The sequence below is a fragment of the Balaenoptera ricei genome, chromosome 18, assembly GCF_028023285.1.
Source record: "Balaenoptera ricei isolate mBalRic1 chromosome 18, mBalRic1.hap2, whole genome shotgun sequence".
NCBI classification, from domain to species: Eukaryota; Metazoa; Chordata; class Mammalia; order Artiodactyla; family Balaenopteridae; genus Balaenoptera; species Balaenoptera ricei.
The window spans coordinates 72,510,487-72,536,760 of record NC_082656.1 but is presented as its reverse complement, the minus strand read 5'-3'; the positions used below and the strand labels follow the sequence as shown (position 1 = coordinate 72,536,760).

At 42.5% G+C, this 26,274-nt stretch overlaps 1 protein-coding gene and 1 pseudogene across 7 annotated transcripts in view; one reads left to right on the top strand and one right to left on the bottom strand.

Moving 5' to 3' along the window:
- Positions 1-9,113, bottom strand: part of LOC132352445 (protein enabled homolog) — a 43,623-nt pseudogene extending 34,510 nt beyond the window's left edge.
- Positions 1-26,274, top strand: part of DOCK9 (dedicator of cytokinesis 9) — a 324,209-nt gene that overhangs the window by 34,577 nt on the left and 263,358 nt on the right. For 6 of the 7 annotated variants that reach the window (XM_059903276.1, XM_059903274.1, XM_059903275.1 and 3 more), the window contains exon 1: positions 10,205-10,413. The exons of the other annotated variant lie outside the window; for it this stretch is intronic. In XM_059903276.1, coding sequence (XP_059759259.1) covers positions 10,285-10,413 — 129 coding nt within the window. In that variant the 5' untranslated portion in view covers positions 10,205-10,284. Of the gene's footprint in view, positions 1-10,204; positions 10,414-26,274 lie in introns of those variants that run through there. 7 annotated transcript variants of the gene reach the window in all.

Below are 26,274 nucleotides of genomic sequence, written 5' to 3'. Positions count from 1 at the left end.
TCAACAACAGCACTTTTAAACCAAACAATTATGATTATGCGTTCACTGTGATTATATATGATCATTATTTGATTACATCTAGTATAGAAATAACAGGTTGTTGAGATTCAGTGATATTAGACAATTTTCACTCCACATCAGTTGCCAGCTCTCTTTATTAAATGATGACACGACAAGCTTAGACTTTGTAATACAAACTGCTACAAAGAATATTAACAAAACTCTGAACTGCACATTACAAACGAAAAATGAGATAAACAAACATCATTTGCCTTTTTGGTGTCAGTCAACCTTTGTAGTTTATGAACGGTGTTCACAAATTAGAGCAAAACTGCTGGTGATGAGCTGTTAAAAGGGAGGGAAAATCTGAGGCTAATTCAAAAAGAGAGAGAACTTGGTGATGAAAATATCTCCTTAGCCTTGGGGTAGGGAGTTTCATCTCGCAATCTGAACCCTCTCTGGGTGCATAGTAAACAGCTCTGACAACAATTTCTTGAAACATTTTATCATTATTTATTTTTTTAATATTTATTTATTTATTTATGGCTGCGTTGGGTCTTCGTTGCTGCACACTGGCTTTCTTTAGTTGCATCGAGCGGGGGCTACTCTTCGTTGCGGCGTGCAGGCTTCTCATTGCAGTGGCTTCTCTTGTTGCAGAGCACAGGCTCTAGGTGCGCAGGCTTCAGTAGTTACGGCACGCCGGCTCAGTAGCTGTGGCACGCGGGCTCTAGAGCGCAGGCTCAGTAGTTGTGGCGCACGGGCTTAGTTGCTCCGCGGCATGCGGGATCTTCCCGGGCTCAAACCCATGTCCCCTGCATTGGCAGGCGGATTCTTAACCATTGCACCACCAGGGAAGTCCCTATATTCACCTCTTGAAAGAATCTCTGCAACATTAAAGAAATGCAATTTGTATTCCTTTTCCTAGAAAAATGGTGGCAAACTTGGTGCTGCCCTTTAAAGAAAGGTGAATAGAATGAATATGGCTGGTAACAAATGCTAATTTAAAAACTGATGTCTTTTTTTCCAGCTAATTTAATTTAATATTCTCCTCCTACTTTATTATTAGTCTTGTAGCAAAGTAACTATTTACTATAAAAAGGATAGTTCAAACCTGAAATGATGCTCTATGCTATAGTCTAATACAGTTCAATTATAAGTACTAATGATTATAAGAAATGTAGGAGACAACTGGATATTACATAATGATTTCATATTTGAAAGGGTATTGAATGATATCCTTTTAAGTGTTCTTTTATGGCTTAAAAAATTCCATTTTGTTGACATCCTCTTTCAGAGTATATTGAGACATTTCATAATCTTTGTAAGAAATAGAGTTTAGAATATTTTCAACTCTTTGTTAACACTTGACTCTTTATCTAGAGAGTTTTAAGGTATAATCTGAATGTGAAGCCTCAGGAAAAAAAGATATTCAATAATTTTGGGGAAATATTATTTTTATGAAAATTCCTGAATGGCCCATGTCTTTACATATTTTGAGGCAGATACTGTTAGGTGCATACAAGTTTAGAATTGTTATATCCTCCTGGGGAATTGAAGTTCTGAACTTTTCTTTTTGTTATTCTTTAGTAAATCTCTTTAACTCTGTAATGATTTTTGCCCTAAATCTCTTTACTTTGATCATAATATAGCTATGCTAAACTTTATTTTGGTTAGTATTTGCCTAGTATAAATTTTTTCTATCCTTCTATATTCCACCTTTCTTTTTCTTTATGATTTAGGTGTATCTCTTATAAACAGCATATATATGGTTTTTGCTTCTTAATTCATGTTGTCAATCTTGGTCTTTTACTGGGAGTATAAGTCCATTTATAATTATTGTTGTTACTAATATATTGGGATTTCTTTTTACCAGCTTATTTTATTTTTTCCATTTGTTGCACTTTTCCTATATTTTTACTCCCTCTCTTTTCTTACTTCCTTTTCTACTGAATCGTTTTTTCCATTTTTACTTTTTCACATTACTAGTTTGGAAGAGAAACACTCTATTTATATACTATGAACATCTTAGACAGTTACATTCAACAAATTCTAAACCTAATCAGTATTTTCCTCATGAACAATATAAGAACCTGCACATACTGTCCTGTCAAATACCATCCTGCTTTATATATAGTTGTTTGATATTTGAGGTTGATTTAAGCTCCACAAATTAGGCATCACTATTTTTGTCTGGTATAGTATTTATTTAGATATGCTCACATATTTATTAGTTTATTTGTTCACCATTCTTTCTTCTATCTCAGATCTCTCATTGGGAGTAAATTTCTTCTTGCCCAAAATAAATCCTCTTTTTCTTGTATTGAAATGTAATTCCCATACCATAATATTCACCCTTTAAAGTGTACCATTCAGTGGTTTTAGTATATTCACAAAGTTGTGCAACCATCACCACTATCTAATTCCAGAATACTTTTTTTTGCACCAATAAGAAGCCCCATGCCCAACAGCAGTTACTTCCAGTTACTTCCTCATGTTCCCTTCCCCCAGCTTCTGGCAACCACAAATCTACTTATTCTGGACATTTCATATAAATAGGATCATGCAATATTTGACCTTTTGTGTTGGCTGCTTTCACTTAGCATAATGTTTTTAAGGTTTGTAGCTGTTGTGGCATAAATCAGCTCTACCTCCCTTTTTATAGCTGAATAATATTCCATCATGTGGATATACCACATTTTGTTTATCCATTCATCAATTGAGGGACATTTGGGTTGTTTCCACTTTATGGCTATTATGAATAATGCTGCTATAAACGTTTATGTACGAATTTTTGTGTGGATATATGTTTTTAACTCTTTTTGGTATATACCTAGGAGTGGAATTCCTGGGTCATATGGTAATTCTATGTTTAATTTCTAGAGGAAGTGCCAAACTATTTTTTAAAGTTTTATAATTCTACCAGTAATATATGAGGATCCTAATTTCTCCACATCCTTGCTGACATTTGTTAGTGTCTGTATTTTTGATTATAGTCATCCTAGTGGGTGTGAAGTGGTACCTCCCTGTGGTTTTGATTTGCAATTTCCTGATGACTAATGATGTTGAACATCTTTTCATGTGCTTATTGACCATTTGTATATCTTTGAAGAAGTATCTATTCAGATCATTTGTCCATTTTTAATTAGGTTGTCTTTTCATTGTTGAGGTGTGTTTTTTAAATTTTTTAAAACGTTTATTTATTTTAAAATTTATTTATTTATTTTTGGCCATGCCACACAGCTTGGCTTGTGGGATCTTAGTTCCCTGACCAGGGATTGAACCCCAGGCAACCACAGTGAAAGCGTCAAGTTCTAACCACTGATTGCCAGGAAATTACCTATAAGTGTTGTTTTTTTTAAAAAATAAATTTATTTATTTATTTATTTTTGGCTGTGTTAGGTCTTCGTTGCTGCGCGTGGGCTTTCTCTAGTTGAGGCGAGCAGGGGCTACTCTTCGTTGTGGTGTGCGGGCTTCTCACTGTGGTGGCTTCTCTTGTTGCGGAGCACGGGCTTTAGGTGCGCGGGCTTCAGTAGTTGTGGCTCGCGGGCTCTAGAGTGCAGGCTCAGTAGTTGTGGTGCACGGGCTTAGTTGCTCCTGGCCCTCCGGACCAGGGCTCAAACCCGTGTCCCCTGCATTGGCAGGTGGATTCTTAACCACTGCGCCACCAGGGAAGCCCTATAAGTGTTTTTTTTAAAAAAGTATATATTCTGAATACTAGACTATAGTAATCAGGACAGTGTGGTATTGGCAAAAGAACAAACAAAGAGATCAGTGAAACAGAATAGAGAGCCCAGAAATTGACTCCCATAAATATAGTCAGCTGATCTTTGACAAAGGAGCAAAGGCAATACAATGGAGCAAAGATTATCTGGAGCCAGTATGAACCAGTAGCACCCCACTCTCATGTGTGTATCTATCTACTCTCATCTACTTATCAATCATCTATCTAATCTATTTGTATTAAAACCCATGAGTTCACACTATACCTCCAAATCCAACCCGATACCACAGGGTTTATTCTAAAACCCTCCTTTCTATATTTGTAATTCCCTTCTCTGACAGTGAAAAACCTGGTTTTCATTATCAAGAATATATTACTTATTTGTTCTATCCTGGAATACACAGAAAGTCATCTCAGAATTGCTGACTGATACATCTTAAAAAAAAAAAAAGCCTACTTGTTCACATCTCTCTCTTTTTTTTTTTAAGAGTTCTTTTTGTCTTTAACCTAATGGTATATATTCCAAACATTGTGTTCAAAGGGTACTGGGTTTAGTTCATTTTATTTCCCCCCTTCAGTGTGGTTATATTATTCATTTGAAATAGAGTTCTGTCCATTGGTTTCTGTTTGTATTCCATTTTAGGGTTTTTCTCCATTCTTGTTGATTTTATTTCTTTTCTCTTTGTCAAGATTTTTAAAAATATGTGAAACATTAACATAAAAAGTCAGAATTGTACAAAAAAGTATATTCAGAGAAGTGTCCCTGACTCCATGTTTCCCCATTTCTTCTCTCCTTCCTACCTTATTCCCACTGACCCCTTGAAGGTGACCAAACTTACAAATCTCTGTTTTATCCTTCTTATGTTTGTTTTTGAACAAGCACGCAGATACTAGTATATTTTCTTATTTTCCCTTATTTCTTACACAAAGGCAGCATACTTTAGATACTCTTTTTGTTTTATTTAAACAATATATCCTGAAAATTATTTCACATTAGTTGATCGACATCTTTCTCATTCATTTTTACAGTTGAATAATATCTCATTGTGTGTATGTACCATATTTTACCAGTCTCCAATATTGATATTTTCCAAAATTTTACTATTACAAGTAATGCTGCAATGAATACCCTTGGGTGTAGTATTTTATTATCATTTGAGGTGTATTTTCAGAGTAAATTCCTAGTAGTGGGACTGCTGGTTCAAAAGGTAAATGCATATATAGTTTCGTTAGATATTGCCAAATTCCTCTGCATAATGGTTCTATCACTTTGTACTTCTATCAGCCATGTGTGTGAGTGCCTGTTTCTCCACAGCCTTTCCAATAGTGTTATGTTTTGTAATTTCTCCCAGTCTGATTGATGAGAAATTATATATCAGTGTAGTTTTAATTTGCACTTACTTTATTATAAATGAGGCCAAACATCTTTTCATATGTTTACTGATCATTTTATGTCTTCTCTGTGAATTGTTTGGTCATGAATTTTGTCCATTTTCCTATTGGGTGTTTGGTCTTCTTTCCCCTTAAAATTTAAAAGTGGAGAATTTTTAAGGGCCTGCAGTTTGCCAAACTGCTGGGAATGGAAGTTTAAGTGTTTGCTACTCAAAATCTGTGCTTCAGCAGCATCTGCTTGGGTAAGGAATTTGACATCAGTGGGGAGCTTGTTAGAACTGTTGATTTTGGGTAACACACCTGATCTTCTGAATCAGAATCTGCACTTTAACAAGATCCCCAGGAGATTTTTATGCATACTAAAGTTTGAGAAGCCCTGGTCTCAATGATCTCTTAAATACCTCATATTTCATCTCCACTAGGAATCTCTCCTGAAAAGATAAAAGTGAAAGGGGATTATATTCCTCCAGTACCATTAACCCTAAGTGGTATCTGTAAACTTACTAGATTTGTTAGATTAATTGCATACCTTTCCCCCAGATGCTCTTCCCTGAAGGGCTGTGTCTTCTATTTATATTACCTAGTGGAATTTTAAAATGCTGGTTTTTCTAAAATTAATCAACCAGTGTTTTTTAGAAAACAAGCATTATGAGAAACATTTAGACAATGAAGCACAGTATGATAGTTCTTAAAAAAAATTAAACATAAAATTATTATGTGATCCAGCAACTCCACTTCTAGGTATATACTCAAAACAACTGAAAGCAGAGACAGAACAGATATTTGCACACCCATGTGCACAGCAGCATTATTTACAATAGCCAAGAGGTGGGAACAACCCAAGTGTCCATTGATGGATGAACTGATAAAAATAACAAGTGATACACACACACACACACACACACACACACACAATGGAATACTGTTCAGCCTTAAAAAAGGACAAAATTCTGACACATGCCAAGTGAAATAAGCTAGACACAAAGGACAGATAGTGTATGATTCCACTTATATGAGGTACTTAGAGTAGTCAAATTCAAAGAGACAGAAAATAGAATGGTGGTTGCCAGGTACTGAGGGTAGGGGGAAGGAATAGGTACAGAGTTTCAGTTTAGGATGATGAGAAAGTCCTGGAGATGGATGGTGGTGATGGTTACACAACAATGTGAATATACTTAATGCCACTGAACTGTACACTTAAAAATAGTTAAAATAGTAAACTTTACATTATGTATAGTTTACGAAAATAAAAAAAAACCCAAATCTTTTCACCATTAGATTGTAAGAAACTTCAGAATTTTATTGTTCTAAAATTTGACGCCTAGTAATGCCTTGTATACAAAAGGATTCAACATTTTTTTTTAATAAAATAAAGGGTTCAGCTTTCATAGGAAAAAAAATGAAGTACAAAACTAAAAGATGCTTATTTTTAAAAAAATCAATCAATGCAAAAATAAAGAATGAAAGCTCCCTCTGCCCTTCCCTGGATGCTAACACAGGACTGACTGCCCTTTACAGGTTACTTTTTATTTAGGCTAAAAACAGATGTGCTCTTTCAGGATACACCTGTAAGAGATTTTAAACTAATTAGGTATTATTAAGACACATACAAATCCTAAAGCAAACCTAACAAGGAAATGATGCAGTTAAGAGGTTATCATTAAAACATAGATAATGCTTGAATTATAAATATTTGGGTGTTGTACATTTATATGCAACTTTTCAAAACTGGCTGCAGTTATATTTCATCTCCACTACCTACTAGTATCATCCTTGGCAAAAAAGGAAAGCTTTCTTCCTATAGTTTTGGTAAAACAAAATCGGGGTTACTCCCTCAAGCTATAGTAGATGGGTTTGTCTTCCACCACACTTTGAACACCATCCTCCCCATTCCATGCAACATCCTCACCTGGAGCTGATGCTTCTCCTTCTATAAAGGTGTGACAGCCTCTCTCCAGGAGTTGATGCAGTAAGAACTCACAATTACAGGTCCACACTGGTGGGGATAAAAAAACAAAACAAAACAAAACAAACAAACAAAAAACCAGACTTTGGTAAGTGTATTACTTTCCGAGGACTGCTGTACCACAAACTGGGTCGCTTAGAACAAGAAATTTATTCTCTAACAGTTCCGGAGGCTAGAAATCCAAAATTAAGGCATCAGCAGGGCAATGCTCTCTCCAAAGGCTGAAAGGAAGAATCCTGTCTCATCCAGCTTCTGGTGGGTGCCAGCAATCCTTGGTGTTCCTTAGCTTGTAGATGCATCGTTCCAGTCTCTGCCTTTGTCATCACAGGCCCTTCTCTGTGTCTGTGTCTCTTCTCTTCTTCTAAGGACACCAGTGATACCGGTCCAATATGACCTCATTGTAACTTGGTAACATCTGCAAAGACCCTATTTTCAAAATAAGGTCACATTCACGGGTACTGAGGTTAGAACTTCAGTATGTCTTTTGGGGGGGACACAATTCAACCCAAAAGTGTAAGGACCAAATTTCTGCTCAGAGTTAAACCTAAATGTCCCATTTGTTAACTCCACCAGCAAGAAGAGGCTCTGCTCGGAGTTGCTGGGAAAATCAGTCTTCCTGGGCTTAGTTCACATTTCCATACCTCCTTCTCTGTCAGAACTTGTCCTTGTTTAGGCATTGTCAGTGACTACTGTCAGCACCACACATCATCCCCTGCTTCCTAAATGAAGATCTGCCAATTCTAGAATATGATGAGTCAGTAAGCAAGCACAGAATTTAGGACTAGTAGAAATGGGTAAACTCTTCACTTTCCAGATATATGTGCTCTTTTCTGTGGGTGAAATTAGGAGATTTGGGGAACTCTTCACTTTCCAGATACATGTGCTCTTTTCTGTGTTCATATATTTCTTAAACAAAACAAAGCAAAAAAAGGAAATGAAGGGAAAAAAACCCACGTTGTGTGCTTCTGTTGTTTTTAATAATAAAAAAATAATCTATTTGCAGTCTATGGAAGTAGATGTGGTTTAGAGAGTTAAGGTAACACAGTGGGGTAAAGATTTATGCTATCTGGAACTTCTTCAGGAGTCAGAAGCTCAAAGGGAAAAAATTTAGGATTCTCAGACTAGCACCTAACAGTTCAGGTAAGGACCGAACTCACCTATCCCATGTAGCCCAGAGGCGTATATATGAGATGGGCATGGTCATATCAAGCAGCACAAGCTCCCCATGAAAGCAGCGCCTTCTGCCTGATGGGGTCACCCAGCCCTACTCCTGGAACAGAAGCAGCCTGGTTCATGTCTAGGCCACTCCCTCATTTCGCAGTAAAGGAAATGGGTTAGTAATTGTTTTTATAACCACGCATGATTGTTTTGTTTATCTTCCAGCCTGTCAGGCTCACTTAGTGCTACATCCTGCATCCCAGGGCACTGGGAAAACAATCCAATCCAGCAAGCATTTACTGAGTACTGACTGCATGCCTAAACTCCAGGCTTATTATGGGCCAGACCTGCCCATTAAGTCCTGAACGGTGGTGTTTTGCTTTCTACACTAGATTGGTAGTTTTCCCACTTTAAGATTACGGTATTTGACTTTCTGGCAGGGTGGGACGCCACGGGCGGCCTCCTTCGGAGTTGATGTCTGCTAGGAAGCCTCAGTGCACTTGGGTAGCACAGGCACGGGAGATTCCCCTGAAGGCGGGGTCCACAGTGCCACCGCGCGCGCAGGTAAGGAGCTGTCTATCAGCAGGCGATGGGCGTGGCCTGCGCAGACCGACCAATCAGCAGACCCACCCTTAAGGCAGTCTCCCCGCCCAAACCCAAACCACGGAGCATGCGCCATGGGCGCTACGCACATTCCTCTTTCCCCGCGCGCCCTCTCCGCGGCGAGGTCAGAGTTAGGCTGCCCCGAGTTTCCTCAGAAAAGAGGAGAAAAAGAGAGGTGGGGCCCGTTAGGGATGGGGAAGGCGGAAAGGCGGTGTGAGGAAGAAGTTCCTCAGAGTCGTGGCTGTCGCTAGCAGCCGCCAGCTCCCGGGTCATGTTGGGCCCGCAGGCCGGCGCATCTGGGTTTCCCGGGCTCCGCGCCCACTGGTCCCGCCCGGCCGCGGGGGCGCGGCAGATGGGCACGTCGTGTCCCCTCAGCCCCTTGCAGGTTATTGTCCTCAGTGTACAGAGGAGCTGGGCCAGGCTCAGAAGTTTTATGGTGACTCAGCAGCTCGTCCTTGCGGGCCAGGGTCTGCGTGACTCATCCCGGACCCTCCCTTCGGCTCCAGAGGCTTCCACCGTCCGCGCGACGCCTCTGGGGGCGGAATAGTGTTTTGAGGCGGAGAAGCCGCCACGAGCGCGCGCGGTGCTCCACGCCGGGTCCCGGGCAGGGGCGCTCCGTCCCGGTCCGCACGGCCCGGGCTTCCGAACGGCCCTGTGCTCTTCGAGTGCCACCTTCCTGAAACCTCCGTCCCTTCAGCAGCCCCAGGGGGCGTGGGCGTGGTGCCGCCGAACCCCGACCCTGCCGGTGACCGCGGAGTCCCCAAGATGCTGGGGCTTCGCGGGCAAGGAACCCAGGGTCCCAGTGTATAGGCACCGGCTCCGAGGACTTGGCGACCCGGGAGGGCGCCGGGTCGCGCGCCCTCCCGGCGGCTTGCGCACCCCTCGCCTCGGGTCTTCGAACGTGCGGCCTGGGGAGCAGTCGGACCAGGGAGGAGGCGCCCCCCGGGGTCCCTACCTGCCCCGCCAGGGGTCCGGGGCAGCGCGCTGCCAGCGTCCCGCTGCCCGCCTCCCGCGCCGTAAGGCACCCGCCGCCCGACCTGTAGGGCCCGCTGTCCCGCCGCGCCGGCCCCTCCTCCGCCCGCCCCGCCCCGCGCCGCGCCGGACACCCCGCCCCGAGGAGGCGGCCCGGCGAGCGGGCGCCGAGGGAGGCTGGTGGCATGGGGGAGCCGCCGCCGCGGCCACAAGCACGGTGGCCCCTAGCGAGCCCCGGCGCCGCTTGGAGCGCGGGGAACCGCGGGATCCTAGGGGGGCGGCTCGGGGCGTGACACCGAGCGGAGGGCGTGGCTCGGGCTGCGCCGCCCGGACGCGCGGCGGGCGGCGGGGGGAGCGGGCGGCGGCGCCGGGGGCCGCGGGCGGGCCGGGAGGAGCGCCAAGGGCGCACCTGGCGGCGGCGCGGCCCGGCCGGACTGCCGGAGCAGGCGCGGCGGCGGCGCTGGTGGCGAGGATGTCGCAGCCGCCTCTGCTCCCCGCCTCGGCGGAGACTCGGAAGTTCACCCGGGCGCTGAGTAAGCCGGGCACAGCGGCCGAGCTGCGGCAGAGCGTGTCGGAGGTGGTGCGCGGCTCGGTGCTCCTGGTGAGTGCGGGACCACGGAGGGAGGGAGGCGGGCGGGAGGGCGGGAGGGCGGGCGGCCACCTCCTTCACGCTCCTCTAAATCGGCGGGGCGGAGGCGGAGCCGCCGACCCTACTGGGTCTGCAGGATTAAGAGGTGGTGAAGGAGGGGGGTGTTGGACAGGGGAGAAGGGAAGGTCCTGGAGGGGCAGCAGCTCCCAGACCCCCACCCTGCGTCTAGGGGGTCCTCTCCCCACTGCGGCCCCTTCCCTCCGGGGAAATTTCCTGGGAGTGAGATCGCCATCTCCCTCATCCCCCCTCCCCCCCAACTTTGCGTCCCTCTGCCGAATGAAAAATTACTCTCTCCTTTCGCCCTCCCTCCCTCCCTCCCTCCCACATTCCCCTTGTCCTCCCTTATTCTGGAGGGGCTTGGCACCTGTGGCCTGGAGGGGCGCAGGGGAGTGGAGGCGGGGGCTTCCTCTTCCAGTCCGCAACCCAGGGTGGGATATGGCCCTGCGGACCCTTTGGGTGGGCTGAGCTCCAGAGGGGAAGGGGTTCCGCATTCTCTCCTCCACTCCCTCCCCCTGGCCGGCATCCTGAGATTTGGCCGCCTCTTATCAAGGGTTAAGGGTCTTGATAGGAATCCCCGGTGACTTCAGCATGGGTGCAAATTACTACGAAGTTTGGGGATTCGGAGCAAGCAGACCGGTGATTAATCTGGTCGTAGCAGAAAGTCTTTTGAGAATAGGCCTCTGGGTGTGAGGAAGATGAAGTTTTAAATCAGCTTTTCCACTGCCCGGGCTGGTCCTGCTGTATTTGGAAACGCAGTACACCCCATCACTTGGAAGGTGCGGAAGGGGAGCGATGTTTGAGCAGCAGCGTGCTCTCCTGGGTAGCTGGAAACTTTTAGCAGCTCCTTGAGTTGGCGCTGGCCTTTGTTTTCTTGAAAGGGGCTTGTTTGTGGGTGACTTGTGTTTGTTGGAACGATCCAGGAAAATGGGCCTTGGAAGTGATTCTCTGGGCTTTGTGGGGCTGTGTGTGGGTTATTGTTGGGGTGGAGTGCTGGGTCCCTTAACACAGGGCCTGGCTCATCTTTTCGGTGGCAGATAGATGCCCTTTCTGGTCAGACACGGAATGACATGAATGATGGTTGTGGAGATTTGGAGACGAAGCTTCACTGATTTCCATAGCTAGTCTGCTCAGTTTGATTTTTCTCTCAATTGCTCTGACAGCTCCCTCTAGATTCCTCAAACTCCAATTTGTTCAGTAATAAGGGATTTTATTTTTCTCTTTTTACTGAAGTTGATCATTTGATGGTAAGGAGTAGAGCAGGAGTTGAGAGTAGACCAAAAGCTGGGATCTCTTCCATAACTTCAGTTGCTTTGGCCTCAGTAGTATATCCTGCATCTTCCTGACTTTTGCCAATGTGTGTATGTTAAGGAGAAAGCCCGCAAACATCTGTGGCATCTTTTTTGTTCTGGAAGGAAACTTAGTTCTTTTAACTGGGGGCACTGTCCTCATTAGAGATTTGAGACAAAAGAAGAGTAAATAAAATCATGATTTCCAAAGTGCGGACAGACCCGGACTGAAAAGGAGGTACTAGTTTGATAAGCCATTAGGTTGAGCAAAACACTGCTCATTACTCATGTGCAACAGTCCTTGAATTCAACAGCCCTTCCTGTTGGAGGCTGGCCTACTGATAGTGACCTAGTAGTGTCCATTCCCATGTGCGACATACTGCTGCTGTGTTCTACCTCATGACACTGTAATAGTACATCTCTTTTCCCTATTCACCCTTAAGCATGAACAGCCAGGCATTTGGCTGGTGTCTCAACCCTTAGTGTTGTCTGTCTGTGATCACTTGTCTGATGAAACTTGTGATGGAACAAACACAAAATGCCGGAAAGTAGGTGGGCCTCCTTGGGCGTTTGAAAGGCTCCCCCGCTGAACGGGAAATACACTGCAGTGATTCTGCATTGCAGATGGAGCAATTTGCAGTAGCTCACAGATACTAAAAATTACCCATCAGCCTCACCCCCCTCACCTCCTGCCAGGTACTCTGCCACCGCCTGCTGTTTCTTGCTGCTCCCCAGTGTCTGCCAGGAAGCCACAGCAGGTGCACCTGTCTCGGCTTTGTTCTAGGAGCATCCAAGAAGGTACCCCGATCCTTGCAGGAGACAGAGCAGCAACCAAGCCGGGGTTTGGAATCCCATGGTCCACCGATCCATGCTTGGATGGAAGTAGTACTCTGCTCTGTTTTTGACAGCTTGGGTCAGTGCTAATACAATGCCTACAGCATAGTAAACACACAGTAAATATCTCTTAACTAGCTGACTAACGTAGCAATTCTGTAGATGGACTAAAAGAAAAACGAACAGGGTATGGCGGTATGGCTTTAACTAGCCTTTCTCGTGTTTCTAGTATTGATGAGTGGCTTTTAGTGAGATCAGAAACAACAGAATTAAATAGTTCAGTGGGTAATAAAGGCTGCCATTTAAAAAACAAGCTCTAAAGTGTAAAAGTAAGGTGTACTCCTAAATTTTTTGTTGTTTGATAGGTTCATTTTTCATAAGCTCAGGTGTGTGGGCCTTTTTTTTTTTTTAATTTTGTTACATAGGTTTTTTTTTAAAATTTATTTATTTATTATTTATTTTTGGCTGTGTTGGGTCTTCCTTTCTGTGCGAGGGCTTTCTCTAGTTGCTGCAAGCGGGGGCCACTCTTCATCGCGATGCACGGGCCTCTCACTATCGCGGCCTCTCTTGTTGCGGAGCACAGGCTCCAGACGCGCAGGCTCAGTAGTTGTGGCTCACGGGCCCAGTTTCTCTGCGGCATGTGGGATCTTCCCAGACCAGGGCTCGAACCCGTGTCCCCTGCATCGGCAGGCAGATTCTCAACCACTGTGCCACCAGGGAAGCCCCTGTGTGGGCCTTTAAAAATGGTAGTGTATTGATTTGTTTGAAAACCTTGAAGAAAAAATACAAAAAAGCAGAGAGAATAGCATCACGAACCTTCATAATCCATCACCCAGATTCAGTAATTATCAAGATTTTGCTAAACTTGGTTTAACCGTCCCCTTTTCCGCCTCGTTTTTTTGTGTGGTTGTGAGTGCCATGCCTCCCATCATTTCACCCCTATATGATACCCAGTGTGTATTATTAAAAATAGGGATATTTTCTTACTACAATGCCATTATGTTAAAGTTTGCAATAATCTGTTGACATACTATTCAGATTTCCCAGATTGCCTAAGAAACATCTTTTAATGGTAGTTTGTTCTAATCGGTGTCCTAACAAGTTTTGCTGGCTTTTTCAAATGTGGTTTACTCTTTCATGAGTCTTAGAATTATTAATGATGGAGTGAACCCTCCCTGGGGTCAGGAGTCCTGAGTTTTAATCCTAGAGGTTTAGTAGTGCAGAGCGTGGGCTCTGAAGTCAGAGCACCTGGGTTGTAATTCCAGCTCTACCCCTTACCAGCTGTGCAGTCTTAGGCATATAACTTAGCCTTGGTGTGCCTCGGTTTCCTCATCTGTAGAGTAGAGATAGTAATCATACTTACTTTTATATGGTTGTTGGGAGGATTAAATGAGCAATAGAGGTAAAGCCCTTAGATGGTGCCCAGCTGATATTCTGCCAGCTACTTAAGTCACCCTGGGCTGTCGCCTAACTTCTCTGAACCTCAGGGCTCCTGTTCTGTTAAATGAGGAGGTGTACTAGATTGTTCTAGAGTCCCTTTCCTTACCAACAGGATTCGATTCTAAGATGCTTTTATAAGAGTAGCAGAGGTACTACTAGTAATATTCTTAACTGTAGGAAATGTAATTTATGATTTTGGGTAATGAAAGAAGAATCCTCACAATTCCAGAATTAGCTGTCCGTGATTGAGAATAGTCAGGAGGGCAGCACGTTCAAAATATATGCAAGCTCAGGAGAAAAACTAGAAGTAATTCCCTGATCAGGGTTGAGTTGCGATTGGGCCTTTCAGATGTATTAAAGATAGCATCATAATGACCTAGATCTAACGGAGTATACCACCCGAGGCCTAAAAATATTCTTTTCCTGAAAGGTTTGTGTAAATATTGGGACAGGGCGCTTCGCATGGGTTTGCTGGCTCGATTGCGCTTGGGTATTGATGTCCAAGTCATCTGGCTGCCGGCTTCCTTGCCGATCTTATCTCAGCGTGCTCAGCTTCAGGCTCTCCTTTGACACCAAGCCCCTGCTGGTGACACCATTGCACAGCCATCGGAGAGCCTGCAGTATGAAACGAAATGAAACCAAGTCAGGCCGTCACTAAATTTTCCTTTGTGTAACTGGAGGATGATGGACAGAGGTGTGGGATGATAATCTCCCGGAGTGCACGCTTGGGGCCCTTCTCGCCCTCCCAGTTCAGTCAACACGAGATTCCAGTATGATCTGAGGTAACCTGAGACCCGAGGGGTGGTGTTCTTTGAAATACTCAGGTAACGTAAAACCTCATTTTGGCTGTAATTTTAAATCAGATAGGATAGTAAATCGGTAACAGAACTGGCCTGAGCTTCACCTCACTGTCTTTCTCCACCCTCTGGTAGAGTCCTAACAACAGAAATGTCCCAGAATACAGGAAGCAGGGTGGAGGCCCATCTCCAACTAGATAGTCAACAACAGGTTCTATTTCTTTGGTTTCTGGTCCATTTGAATATTGGGAGACAGGAGGACATTAGTAATGCCTTGAATTTGAAAAGGGAAGAACGGAACTGTGAAATCTTCATCCACATTTGTTGAGGGCCTGCTCTGTGCTAGGACTTTTTGCTGGGTGCTGAGGACCTGCTGCTGTGTTGGAGCAGGCCCTTGCCCTGAAGGGTTTATGGTCTAAACAGGTGGACAGGTCAGTCTTCAACAAAAAGATAGCAGTACGCAGGAGCACATATAAAGGTTCAAATGCCTGGTTCAGAGAACACGTGAAGATGAAATAACAGAGAACGGATATACTTGGGAAAGGGTTTGTGAAGAATTGAACTGGACCTGGAAGATGTAATAATAAGGGAGACTTTTCTCCAGAAAAGAATGAGAGATAGAGATTGAGCACATGCTTAAAATGCCCGGCTAGGCCAAGAAGGAGCAGAGCAGCTTGGGCAGAGAGGGGTAAGTTTTAGAAGGAAGGGAGGGAAGCTTTGAGAAATACAGTTGCTAATTTGGGGAACAATTTCAATGACTGGCTGAGAACACATCATAAACGCTTCTTAGAGAGATCTTCCCCTCAGTGTAATCTTGGGGGTAAATAATATGACAGTTTTGTGTCACACAAGCCTAAGGACCCAAAGAGAAGTCTATGACCGAGAACAGAAAACAGGCCTCTGTGTGTGTCAACCTTTAGGGTGCATGTAAGCAGTAGTCAAACATGGTGGGTACACCATTGAGTAAATGATATTGCAAAAAAAGTATTGGGGTCCCACCTTATACAGTAAGTCCCCTACATACGAACCTTCAAGTTGCGAAGTTTCAAAGATGTGAACATGCCCCTGTATCCCAGCTGTTGTACTGTACTACTGTACTTTTCAAGGTACTATACTGTGAGATTAAAAATGTTTTCTTTATTTTTTGTGTTTTTTTTAATGTATTTTTTGTGTGAAAACTATTGTAAACCTGTTAACAGTACAGTACTATATAGCCGATTGTGTTAGTTGGGTACCTAAGCTAACTTTGTTGGACTTAACGAACAAATTGGACTTAAGAACACACTCTTGGAATGGAACTCGTTCGTATATAGGGGACTTACTTGTGTCACTGAAATAAGTGATAACTAAATGTAAGAGTCACATGTGAAATAAATCAAAGAAACAGCATAAAACATGGGTGAATAATCATGTAAGGGTGGAGAGGAATTTTTTTAAAGCATGAAAGTAAAGGAAAATAGCAGTTTGGCCTGGGCTTGGGAGGTGAACCGGGGCCTTGCCATTGATGAGCTGAGGACTTTGATCAAGTTTCTTCACCTAAGCCTCAGTTTGCTCATCTGAGAATTGGGATTTTTAGGTATTATTATCTTAGGGCATTCTTAAAATAAAGATTAAATAGTTTAATATATGTAAAGATCCTTAATACTAAGTGCTTAACAAAGGTAAGCTTGTATTATGATAATAAAAGATTGCTTGTCTTGACTAAATATATCTGGAGCCAGCATTTATTAAGCACTTACAGTGTCCTAGGATATGTGTTAGGTCTTTACATGGGAGGTCAAGTCACCTCAGGGTCACAAGCCTATAAGTGGGGTATCTGTGTCTTGAACCTGGGCACTGTGGCTTCAGACCATGTGTTCCTACTCACCACTCTGCCTTCTGCCTCCCCACGCAAACTCAAACCTCTGTTCTGTGTGTTACAAGTACCATAAATTTAAAAGTCAAATAGTAAGCTTAGAAACTGTATTTGTCTTCTTTATATATCTATATCTCTGTCATAGTGTTAAGTTTAAAAAAATATATTGAGAGTTCTTACGAATCAATTAAAAAAAGAAAAATACTCCAGAAGAAAAATGGGAAAGGACATTAATAGGTAATTCCTCAAAGAAAGGAATACAGTTAGCCAATAAAGAACAGAAGAAAAAAATGTTCAGCCTTGCTAAGAATTAAAGAAACATTAATTACAACAAGGTGCCATTTTGCTTGATAAATTTGCAAATTTGCAGAGATAGAAAAGGTTTTGCACGGATGGGGTGAGCCGGGCACTTTTGTTTGCAGGGCTTCCTCGTCCCACAATTCCAGGGGCCCGATTCGCATGGCATTTTATGAGAATTGTGTCACCTGGGTTTTGTAACATGCATGGTATAACTTTTTGAGCTGGGCTGTATGTATCAAGAACTTTAACATGCTTCCGTTCTTTGGCTCAGTAGGAATTCCCCCTAAGGACTAAACTGAAATGTACATAAAGGACAGTGTCTGAAGTCACAGTGCTGACGGTTCAAGGCAGAAAATGTAAAATACTGACCAACTGCAAACTATCTAAAGGTCTTAACAGTAGTCTAAATGAATTGTGGGGTTGGGTTGTTTATGATGCCATTAAGTTTAGTTTTAGAAGAATAATGACTTGAGAAAATTCTTCCATTATAGTGTTGGGAGGCAGTGAGGCCTGTGGTTAAGTTTGGGGGCCTGGGTTCTGTTACCACTTTAATACTAACCACTCTGTGGCCTTGCGTTGTGCCCCTGCAGCCTGGCTTCTGCCTTTAGTGTGGGGTGGCCTCTCCGTCCTCACCCCTTCACCTTGTCTTCTGCAGCATTTGTTACCACGCAGCACCCCTCTCCCCTTCTCTGGTTCTCCTCCCGCTCCTCTGTTCCCTTGCTTCACTCACCCCCCTTCCGAAAGAGTCCGTTCTCCACCTTTGGCTCATAACATTTCATCTCTTCCCTTCACTCTGCAGGGAGCTGCATACCGTCATTGCAATTTCTGAATCATTATCTCAGTTTTGATTTTTTCCCCCAGCTCAGACCTGCTTTTCTGCTAACTTGCCTGACGTGTACTTGGCTGTCCTACCAGTTCCTTAAGTTTAGCACCTATGAAACATAAACAGTCACTTTTCATCCCAAAGCAGCTGTCCTTTTTGCATACTTGTTTTCTGTAGTGAGAGTCAGCGTTGCATGGTCACCAACTCTGAAATCTCTAATTCCTCCTTTGCCTCTTCTGTTCATCTCCTTTTGCCTTCCTCATCCTATCATCACTGCATCTATCACGTTCTATTTCTGCATCAGTCAGTATGGGCTAACGACTCCCAAATCTCAGTGGTCTAAAACAGAAAGGCTTATTTCTCCCTCACGCTGCCTCTCCATTGAGGGTGGCTGGGGACCACGTTGTCCACATCCTGGCACCTGGGTTGATGGGACAGCCACTGTCTTGAATGTGGTGGGTTCTTCTTCTTCTTTTTTTGGGGGGGGGCTGTGTTTGGTCTTCGTTGCTGCACGCGGGCTTTCTCTAGTTGCGGTGAGCGGGGGCTACTCTTCGTTGCGGTGCGCGGGCTTCTCATTGCAGTGGCTTCTCTTGTTGCGGAGCACGGGCTCTAGGCACGCCGGCTTCAGTAGTTGCAGCACGCAGGCTCAACGGTTGCAGCACGCAGGCTCAGTAGTTGTGGCTCGCAGGCTCTAGAGCGCAGGCTCAGTAGTTGCGGCGCATGGGCTTAGTTGCTCCGCGGGACATGGGATCTTCCCGGACCAGAGCTTGAACCCGTGTCCCCTGCATTGGCAGGCGGATTCTTAACCACTGCACCACCAGGGAAGCCCCACAATTTATGTATTGATGTGTATGTACATTTGTTTCGCATCTGTTTCCCTCACTGTTGGTTCACCATGGTTTCCCCAGTACCTGGCAATTAGCAGGGGCTCGAGATATATATATATATTTAAAAAAAATTTTTATTGAAATATAGTTGATTTACAATGTTGTGTTAGTTTCAGGTGCACAGCAAAGTAATTCAGTTATACACACACATATATATATATATATATATTCTTTTTCAGATTCTTCTCCATTATAGGTTATTACAAGATATTAGATATTTATTTTTTGATGAATGAAAGACTCCTGAAGTCTCTACATCTGACACGTTTTATTTTTAAATCTTTTTTTGATTCCCCACTGCCCCTAATTTCTCTCCCCCGCACCCATTTCTATTTACCTCATTCTAGCCTATCTCCCTCTGCCAGATTAACTTTCCTAAGGCACAGGATCCGTTATATCATTAGTTTCTCATTGCAACCTGATAGATTTGATGATGTTCATGTACATAAGAATGCATCACTTTGAGGATGGCCTTTTGTCTGCTTTAGTTTAGAAAAAGCAAGTTGTCAGTAAATCTGTGTGATCTTTGCATAGGTTTTGAGAGCAGCTGCGCATTTTAATACAAGTAATATTCATTTCCTTTTTTAGGACAGTTTCTTTTCACCCAATCTGTTGAACTCCAATGTGTAAAAGAACACAATGATCTAATTCTTATGTTAGGTATCTAGTAACTCATCTGAGAACAAAACAAAATAAAACAAAAATACAAATAATAAAAACCTGGGAGTGCTTTTCTATCACTTGAAGCATGAGTTTTGCAAATCATTAGGAAGTACTTCGATGGTGAAGTTTTTTCTGTTTTACATCTCTGTCACTTTTTCTTTTTCTCTAATGGACTCCTTAAATTCTTATCAGCAAATTGTTGGCAAGGAGACTTACTACCTGATCAGAGCTCTGTAATGCCAAATGGTTTGTTGGGATATCCCTGCCTCCCGCTTTCTTTGAAGTTGGCAGGAATAAATACAATTAAAATAGTGCTTGGGTATGTCTACTTAGGGAAGCTGGCTGGGTCAGTGCATGTGTTGGAGATGTGCCCATTTATTTATTATAGATTAACATTTGTTGAATGTTAGTCTGAAAGTGAATCTGAAAGCAGATGTCATTGAATTGCCCACCATCTCCATTGACCACAAGAAGTTTATTCTCAAACTCTGTGTACTTAGAGATTCACATACTGTGTTTTCATACAGAAAATACACGTTCTGTCATGTGGATATAGAAATGTTCTAAGGAAAGTTGTTTACCATGATAAATTAAAAAATTATAAACAGTATATACAGATTGTTCACTTTTTTAAAAAGCATAAGCACTATTTTGTTGATGAAAAAGTTTTATGGTATTACAGATGCTACAGTACAGTATGCTCTTGTTTCAGGAATAAGTTACATATCAGATGTTTAGTCTCTGAATTCTAGCGCTTAGAAAATACCGTGGTATAACCAAGTTTCTGTTAATAGGGGGATAGTTCTGTGAGGAGTAGCAGTAGGATATAGTGGATAGAACTTGAGCTCAGGAGATTCTAAACCCAGCTCTTCAGAGAAAGCTCTGCTTTCTCAGTCTCTCCACCCCAAGAATGGACATCGTAATAGCACTCATCTCATAGATGTTTGTGATGATTAAGTGAGAAGATGCATATAAAGCACTTAGAATAGGGCGCACAGTAAATACCCAGTAAGTACAAGCTTTTGTGATTTATGAGGGCAGCCTAAAGGAATATCATATAACTCTTAAAAGTGCTCCTTATGGAGGACTTATAACGGGAAAATTTTAATGTTGGGTGAAAAAGAAATAGTATGTGGAAGTATGTACGTCACAGTTGTGTAAGAAATAACCTGTGTGTAAGAAAAATGTTGGAAGGAAATACGTGAAAAGGGAATATGATTTGTTCTTTATATAGTCTAATATTTCCTAATTGTTTAACTTTCATAAGTGAATGGATAATAACCTATCAAGAAAAAAGAAAACAAATATAGGAGGGAAATTTTGGTGCTTCATGTAAGACACTCCAATTAGTCCTCTTTGAAAATTGTACATCTTAGTGCTTATACAGATGTGCATCTTAATGTAAAATGTGTTCCTGGAATAAGATACACACGTGCATCTTGGTAGCAAAAATACTGTCAACAAGTTAAGAGTCCTGCTTTGAATGCTCAGAGGAAGGAGGCCCAGGTGAAATAATGAAACGTTGCACTTGACGGTGTTATAAAATTCTTTCCAAAAAACATCTTGCTTGAGCCTCTGGAAAAATGTAGTCAGATAGACAGGGATAGTGGGGTTTTTTGTTTGTTTGTTTATTTGTTTGTTTAAATTTCTGTTTTGATGAGGAAACTGAAGACCAGAGAAATCAAGTGACTCTCTTAAGGTCACCTGGCTGATAGTTAACACTTTTTTCTTGATAAGGTGGCAGGGTGTGTCAAAAAAGATATAATTTTAAAATTTGAGTTTGTCAGAAACTTTTAAATGGTTAATTTGAATCATTACACGCCTTTGTGGAAAGTACCATGAATTCTCTGGGTTGGTAGAAATTTGTGACGTGGAAATGAAATCATACTGCTTTGGAGGTGAAAGATATCTCTAGAGGTCATCTGGTTCAGCTTCCTAATTTTACAGATGAGGAAGATAAGATCTACCATGATTAATCTGTTTGTCTATGGTCATACAGTTCATGTTACAGACAAGAAAAAAGAACAAAATCTACAGAGTTTACTGGCTCTGATCCAATGTATTTTCCACTGACCCCAGGAAATAATTGAATGTACTTTGTTTACTTTTGCATTTTATCAAGTATCTTTACATACTGTGGTAATCAGATAATATCAGAATATGAAACATCTATTTGTACCATGGATCTCTTTCCCGTTTGTATATTTCATTAGTCCTAGGCCAGTTTGTAGGTGAAATTGACATTCATTTTTCCATAAGCCAAGAAATGAGTTCCTCATTTCTGTTTAAGGGATATTAGGAGGACAGAGAGAAAGAAGTAAAAAGCAAGAATTACAAGATTAATCTACAAAAGATCTCAATAGAAACTTATTGAAGAAGGAAGAATTAATTTAGTAGTCAGATAATATTTTTTTAAGGGATATAAAATCATGGTTTTATGTGTACTTTGGTTAAAATAATTATGTGGCATGAGGAAAAAACCTTCATGGGCCTGTTAACCTAAAGTTCTTTAATGTAGAATAAACTCTCTTCATCTAGGTCATTTTACCTTTCAGCCTGCTTTGCCTTGGCTAAGATAAATATTCAGCTGTAAATGGCAATTTGTTCAAATTGTATCATTACAGAAAGAGTTGTATTTCTAAGATTGTTTAGAGAATTTATTTAATCTGTCATTCTAACTTATTGCTATTTTCTTAAGTAGAAAGCAGAGTTCCTATGGTGATAGCAGAGGTCCCATAATATTTATAGTATATTAAATTCATTTATAAACCATTACACTAGCTAGAATTTACAGGATATTTAATCTCTGAGGTTAGCTTTTTTTCTTCCCAGGATTTGAATATGTTCATTTAGCCATTTTAATTTTCTTTATTCTTTAAAGAAAACCTTCTGAGAGAATGTTAATTATTTTTTTTCCAGAAGATGAGAAATAACTGCTGTTTTATCATTGTTTTTTTTAAATGGAAGAATGTGTATCCTACTGATTTCTTTGGAGTTGATTTTGTGAAAAACCAATTAAAGTATCAAACTTTTAAAGGGACTTAGAACTCAAAGCCACTTAAAACTGAGATGGGCAAAGATTCCTGACACAATGTTAATTTCTCCTGGAAGAATTAATATATCAGGCATAGTTGCTGGGGACCCCATAGGTGGTGGGATGGTGGGGATGGGCTCCTTTGGTGGATTTTGGGGAGGGGGGGTCCATTTGAGGAAAGGCGTTTCAAAATAGCTTCCAGAATTTGAGAAAATCAGAGATGTCTTCTTCCATAGCTTGAGTTGTTGGAAATGATCAGAAAGAGTGCTGACTTCTTTCTTTACAACTTGGAGTCGTGGTGTCTTGGATATCTCCAACTCTGTGAAGCAAGCCCCAAACCACTCTACCCCACAGTCTCCCAGCATATTCCGGTGAGCTGTACACTTGCTGTTATGAGACCTGGGTTCTACCTGTGATGCCTGTCCCTTTGTGGTCTTGGCCTGGTGTCACCCGCACAATGTGGGGGGACGCTGACCAGCCTACAGTGGATTTAAGCTCCTCCTTTCGGACCAGATTTTTTGCTTTGCAGCCTGGCCTAGTGTGGCCCTGGAGCTCATTTCCATCAAAGGTGACCTTTGGGAGGGGAGGGGCAGAGGCCAGATGGAGCCCAGGCTTCTGTGCTCCAGGCTTCCTCGTGATCTTCTTCTTATCAGTCCAGGGTGTCTTGCCCTGGAGCCTCCTGAGGATTCAGTGTCCTCTTGTTTATCTTTTAGTCAGGATCTTAGCAGATCTTGAGGCATTTTTTGAGTTCTTAACAGTGACGTTAGCAGACAGAAATGCTGTGTTGTTACAATTTTTTAAGCTCTTGTGCTTAAAAACTTGTGTTCAGTAGATCCCCATTTGTCACTGGTTGTTCATTTACTCAACAGACACTACAAGATAAACATTTGATTAAGACACAGACCTTGTCCTCAAAGAGTGTGCAGTCTAGAGGGAAAAGGAGCACAGACAGGCCCCAGGGAGCCCTTGGGTTGGTGTTCCCCTTTGGGAGTCCTCTGCCTCTTGGCTGTTTTCGCACCCTGGAAGGAAGAAGGACGGTTGTGACCTGTTGCAGGTTGAGTTCCTAGGAAGGTGCTGAGAGTGAAGTCACCTTTCTGGGAAGTAGAAAGGTACTGGGACCTCAACTATTACACTGCTTTCATGAGACCCAGGAAACATGAAGCTTGATCTGCGTGTTCATTGTAGGAGTAGGGACAGAACGTTTGTCTCATGAAGATATTGAGTAGAGATAGAGGAAACTCACATCAGTGATAAGAGTGCAATGGGAATTGTGGGTCAGGCTCAAACGCACAGACTGTAGAGCTAGAGAGGGAGCTGTTAACATCCTAAAGAGTCCTAAAATTAAGATTTTTATCTATGCACGAGTAATTTACTTTGCCAACTAGGGAGAACAGATTGGGCGTTTAAGAGATTTATTTCTCGTGACATCTGGAATATGTTCTGAGGTGCAAAGATCCCCAAATATGCAGGGATTTAGATCTTGATCATGTCCTTATTTAGTCCTAGAAGCCATATGAAACTTATGTTAAATAATTCAGTGTCATAGTAACATATTAAACTTATGTTAAATAATATGGTAGTATATTATTGTAGTTATTTATATACTATGGTTGAGGGTTTAAGAACTGTAAAACCTCTGCTTTCTTCAGAACTGAAAATGAAACCAATTTTTGTCCAGATTAAAAATAATCTGAATTGATTGTGAGAACTGTGCATGAAAAGAAAATTCAGTTTTTTATGCAAAATTGTCAGTGACTTTAAGCTCCATGGACAGAGATTTGCATGGTGCTGTCGCCTGGGTTTTTAGTGATTGTAAAAGGTACTAAGCATGGGCGCTTTTGGAAGCAAGGTGACATCCTGCTGATTGCAGTTAGGCTAATGATAGCATAACTGACACTAGAAAAGTACCCCTTTTCAAATGCAGAGGAATGTCTTTATTAATAAAATACTAAAATTCGTTCTTATGTAAGGGTGCATTACTTGGTTTAGGCTTGATTTTTATTTAGTTTCATAGATTGATTTTTGCTTCCTACTTTTAAGGACGTGTGTGGATTATGTTAGTAAGCTCCTGGGAAAAGAAATGAGCAAGTATTTGATTGACAAATAAATACACATATTATAGATGCTTCCACATCTATGTCTCCACATTTCTGAATAGATTTTAAAAAATTAATTAATTTTTTACTGACGTATAGTTGATGTACAGTGTTATATAAATAACAGGTGTACAATATAGTTATTCACAATTTTTAGAGGTTATATTCCACTTACAGTTGTTATAAAATATTCGCTATATTCCCCGTGTTGTACAAGAATAGATTTTTAAAAAAATATTTATTTATTTATTTGGCTGCGCTGGGTCTTAGTTGCGGCATGTGGGATCTAGTTCCCTGACCAGGGATTGACCTGGGCTGCCTGCATTGGGAGCGTGGAATCTTAATCGCTGGACCACCAGGGAAGTCCCAGGAATAGATTTTTTAAAAAAATTAATTAATTAATTTATGGCTGTGTTGGGTCTTTGTTGCTGCACGCGGGCTTTCTCTAGTTGCGGCGAGTAGGGGCTGCTCTTCGTTGCGGTGCGCAGGCTTCTCCTTGCAGTGGCTTCTTGTTGCGGAGCACGGGCCTTAGAGTGAGCGGGCTGCAGTAGTTGTGGCTCACAGGCTCAGTAGTTGTGGCTCACGGGCTCTAGAGGGCGCAGGCTCAGTAGTTGTGGCGCACGGGCTTAGTTGTTCCGCGGCCTGTGGGATCTTCCCAGACCAGGGATTGAATCCGTGTCCCCTGCATTGTCAGGTGGATTCTTAACCACTGTGCCACCAGGGGTGTCCCCAGGAATAGATTTTTAATTTCACACATGCACCGAACTAATGGAACACATTTGTTGAGTCCCTACATGTGCCAAGTACTATGCTAGGTGCTTGGGGGAAGCAGGATGAGTAAGACAGATCCTTTCCTACCTTGCTGACAGACTAATAGGGAGGGAAGATTGCAAAATAAGCTTTATGCACATTTAAATCGAAGATTGGAAAGTTTAAAGTAACGTGTTAAAGGCTACTAAGGAAAAGAGAGTACCTCTAGTGGAGGGAATTAGAAAAAACTTACTGAAGATGGTGGCATTTTGAGCTGAAGGTAGATTTGAGAGATGACAACTGTTCTGACTAGAGGGACCCTGTGACGAAGGTCCCGAGGAAGGAAATCTGAGGAACATGGTAGTTGAGCCTGGTGGGGTGTTGGGAGAGTTAGGGGCGCACAGATCCCGGTCACCCAAGGAAGGAGAGGGCTGACAAAGGCCATGTCTGGAGTGTTGACTTCTTTCTTCGTTTTGGGTTTTTGAGCTGGAAAGTGCCTGGATCAGAGCTTTGCCGAGGGACTATGGTGACCATGACATTGGAGCCCAGTGGCCGGGGTGGGGATAGAGGCAGAGAACTGGAGTTTTAGATGTTACTTAGGAGACTTTACCATAATTTAGGCAAGAGATAGAGGTCACGTGTAAGAAGAATTTTGGGATAAAGTCGCTAAGTATTTGAACCTGATTAGGTTAGGTTATTTATTCAGTAAATATTTACCAATAATCCCTCCTCCTCCCACCCCAGGGTGAACTTGGCGCTCCCTGGCTACGGGAGAGTGGGAAGCTGGAGGCATTAAATACAGCCTTACGTTTCAGGCGGAGACCAGGAAGGTGGTGATACAGAAATCTGAGCACACCCACCCCTCTTACTCAGGCCTTGAAGGAAGTGTAAATTTACCTGGTCTCCTGCTTTCAGATAAACTGGTGCAGACAGATGAGAATCTCATCTCCCACTATAAACCCCCACCAGAGAAAGGGATTAGCAGTGAGCTGTTAGGGGCCTTCATTTTGTAGAGAGTGTTTAGGGTAGAGCAGATAGCTTTAAAAAC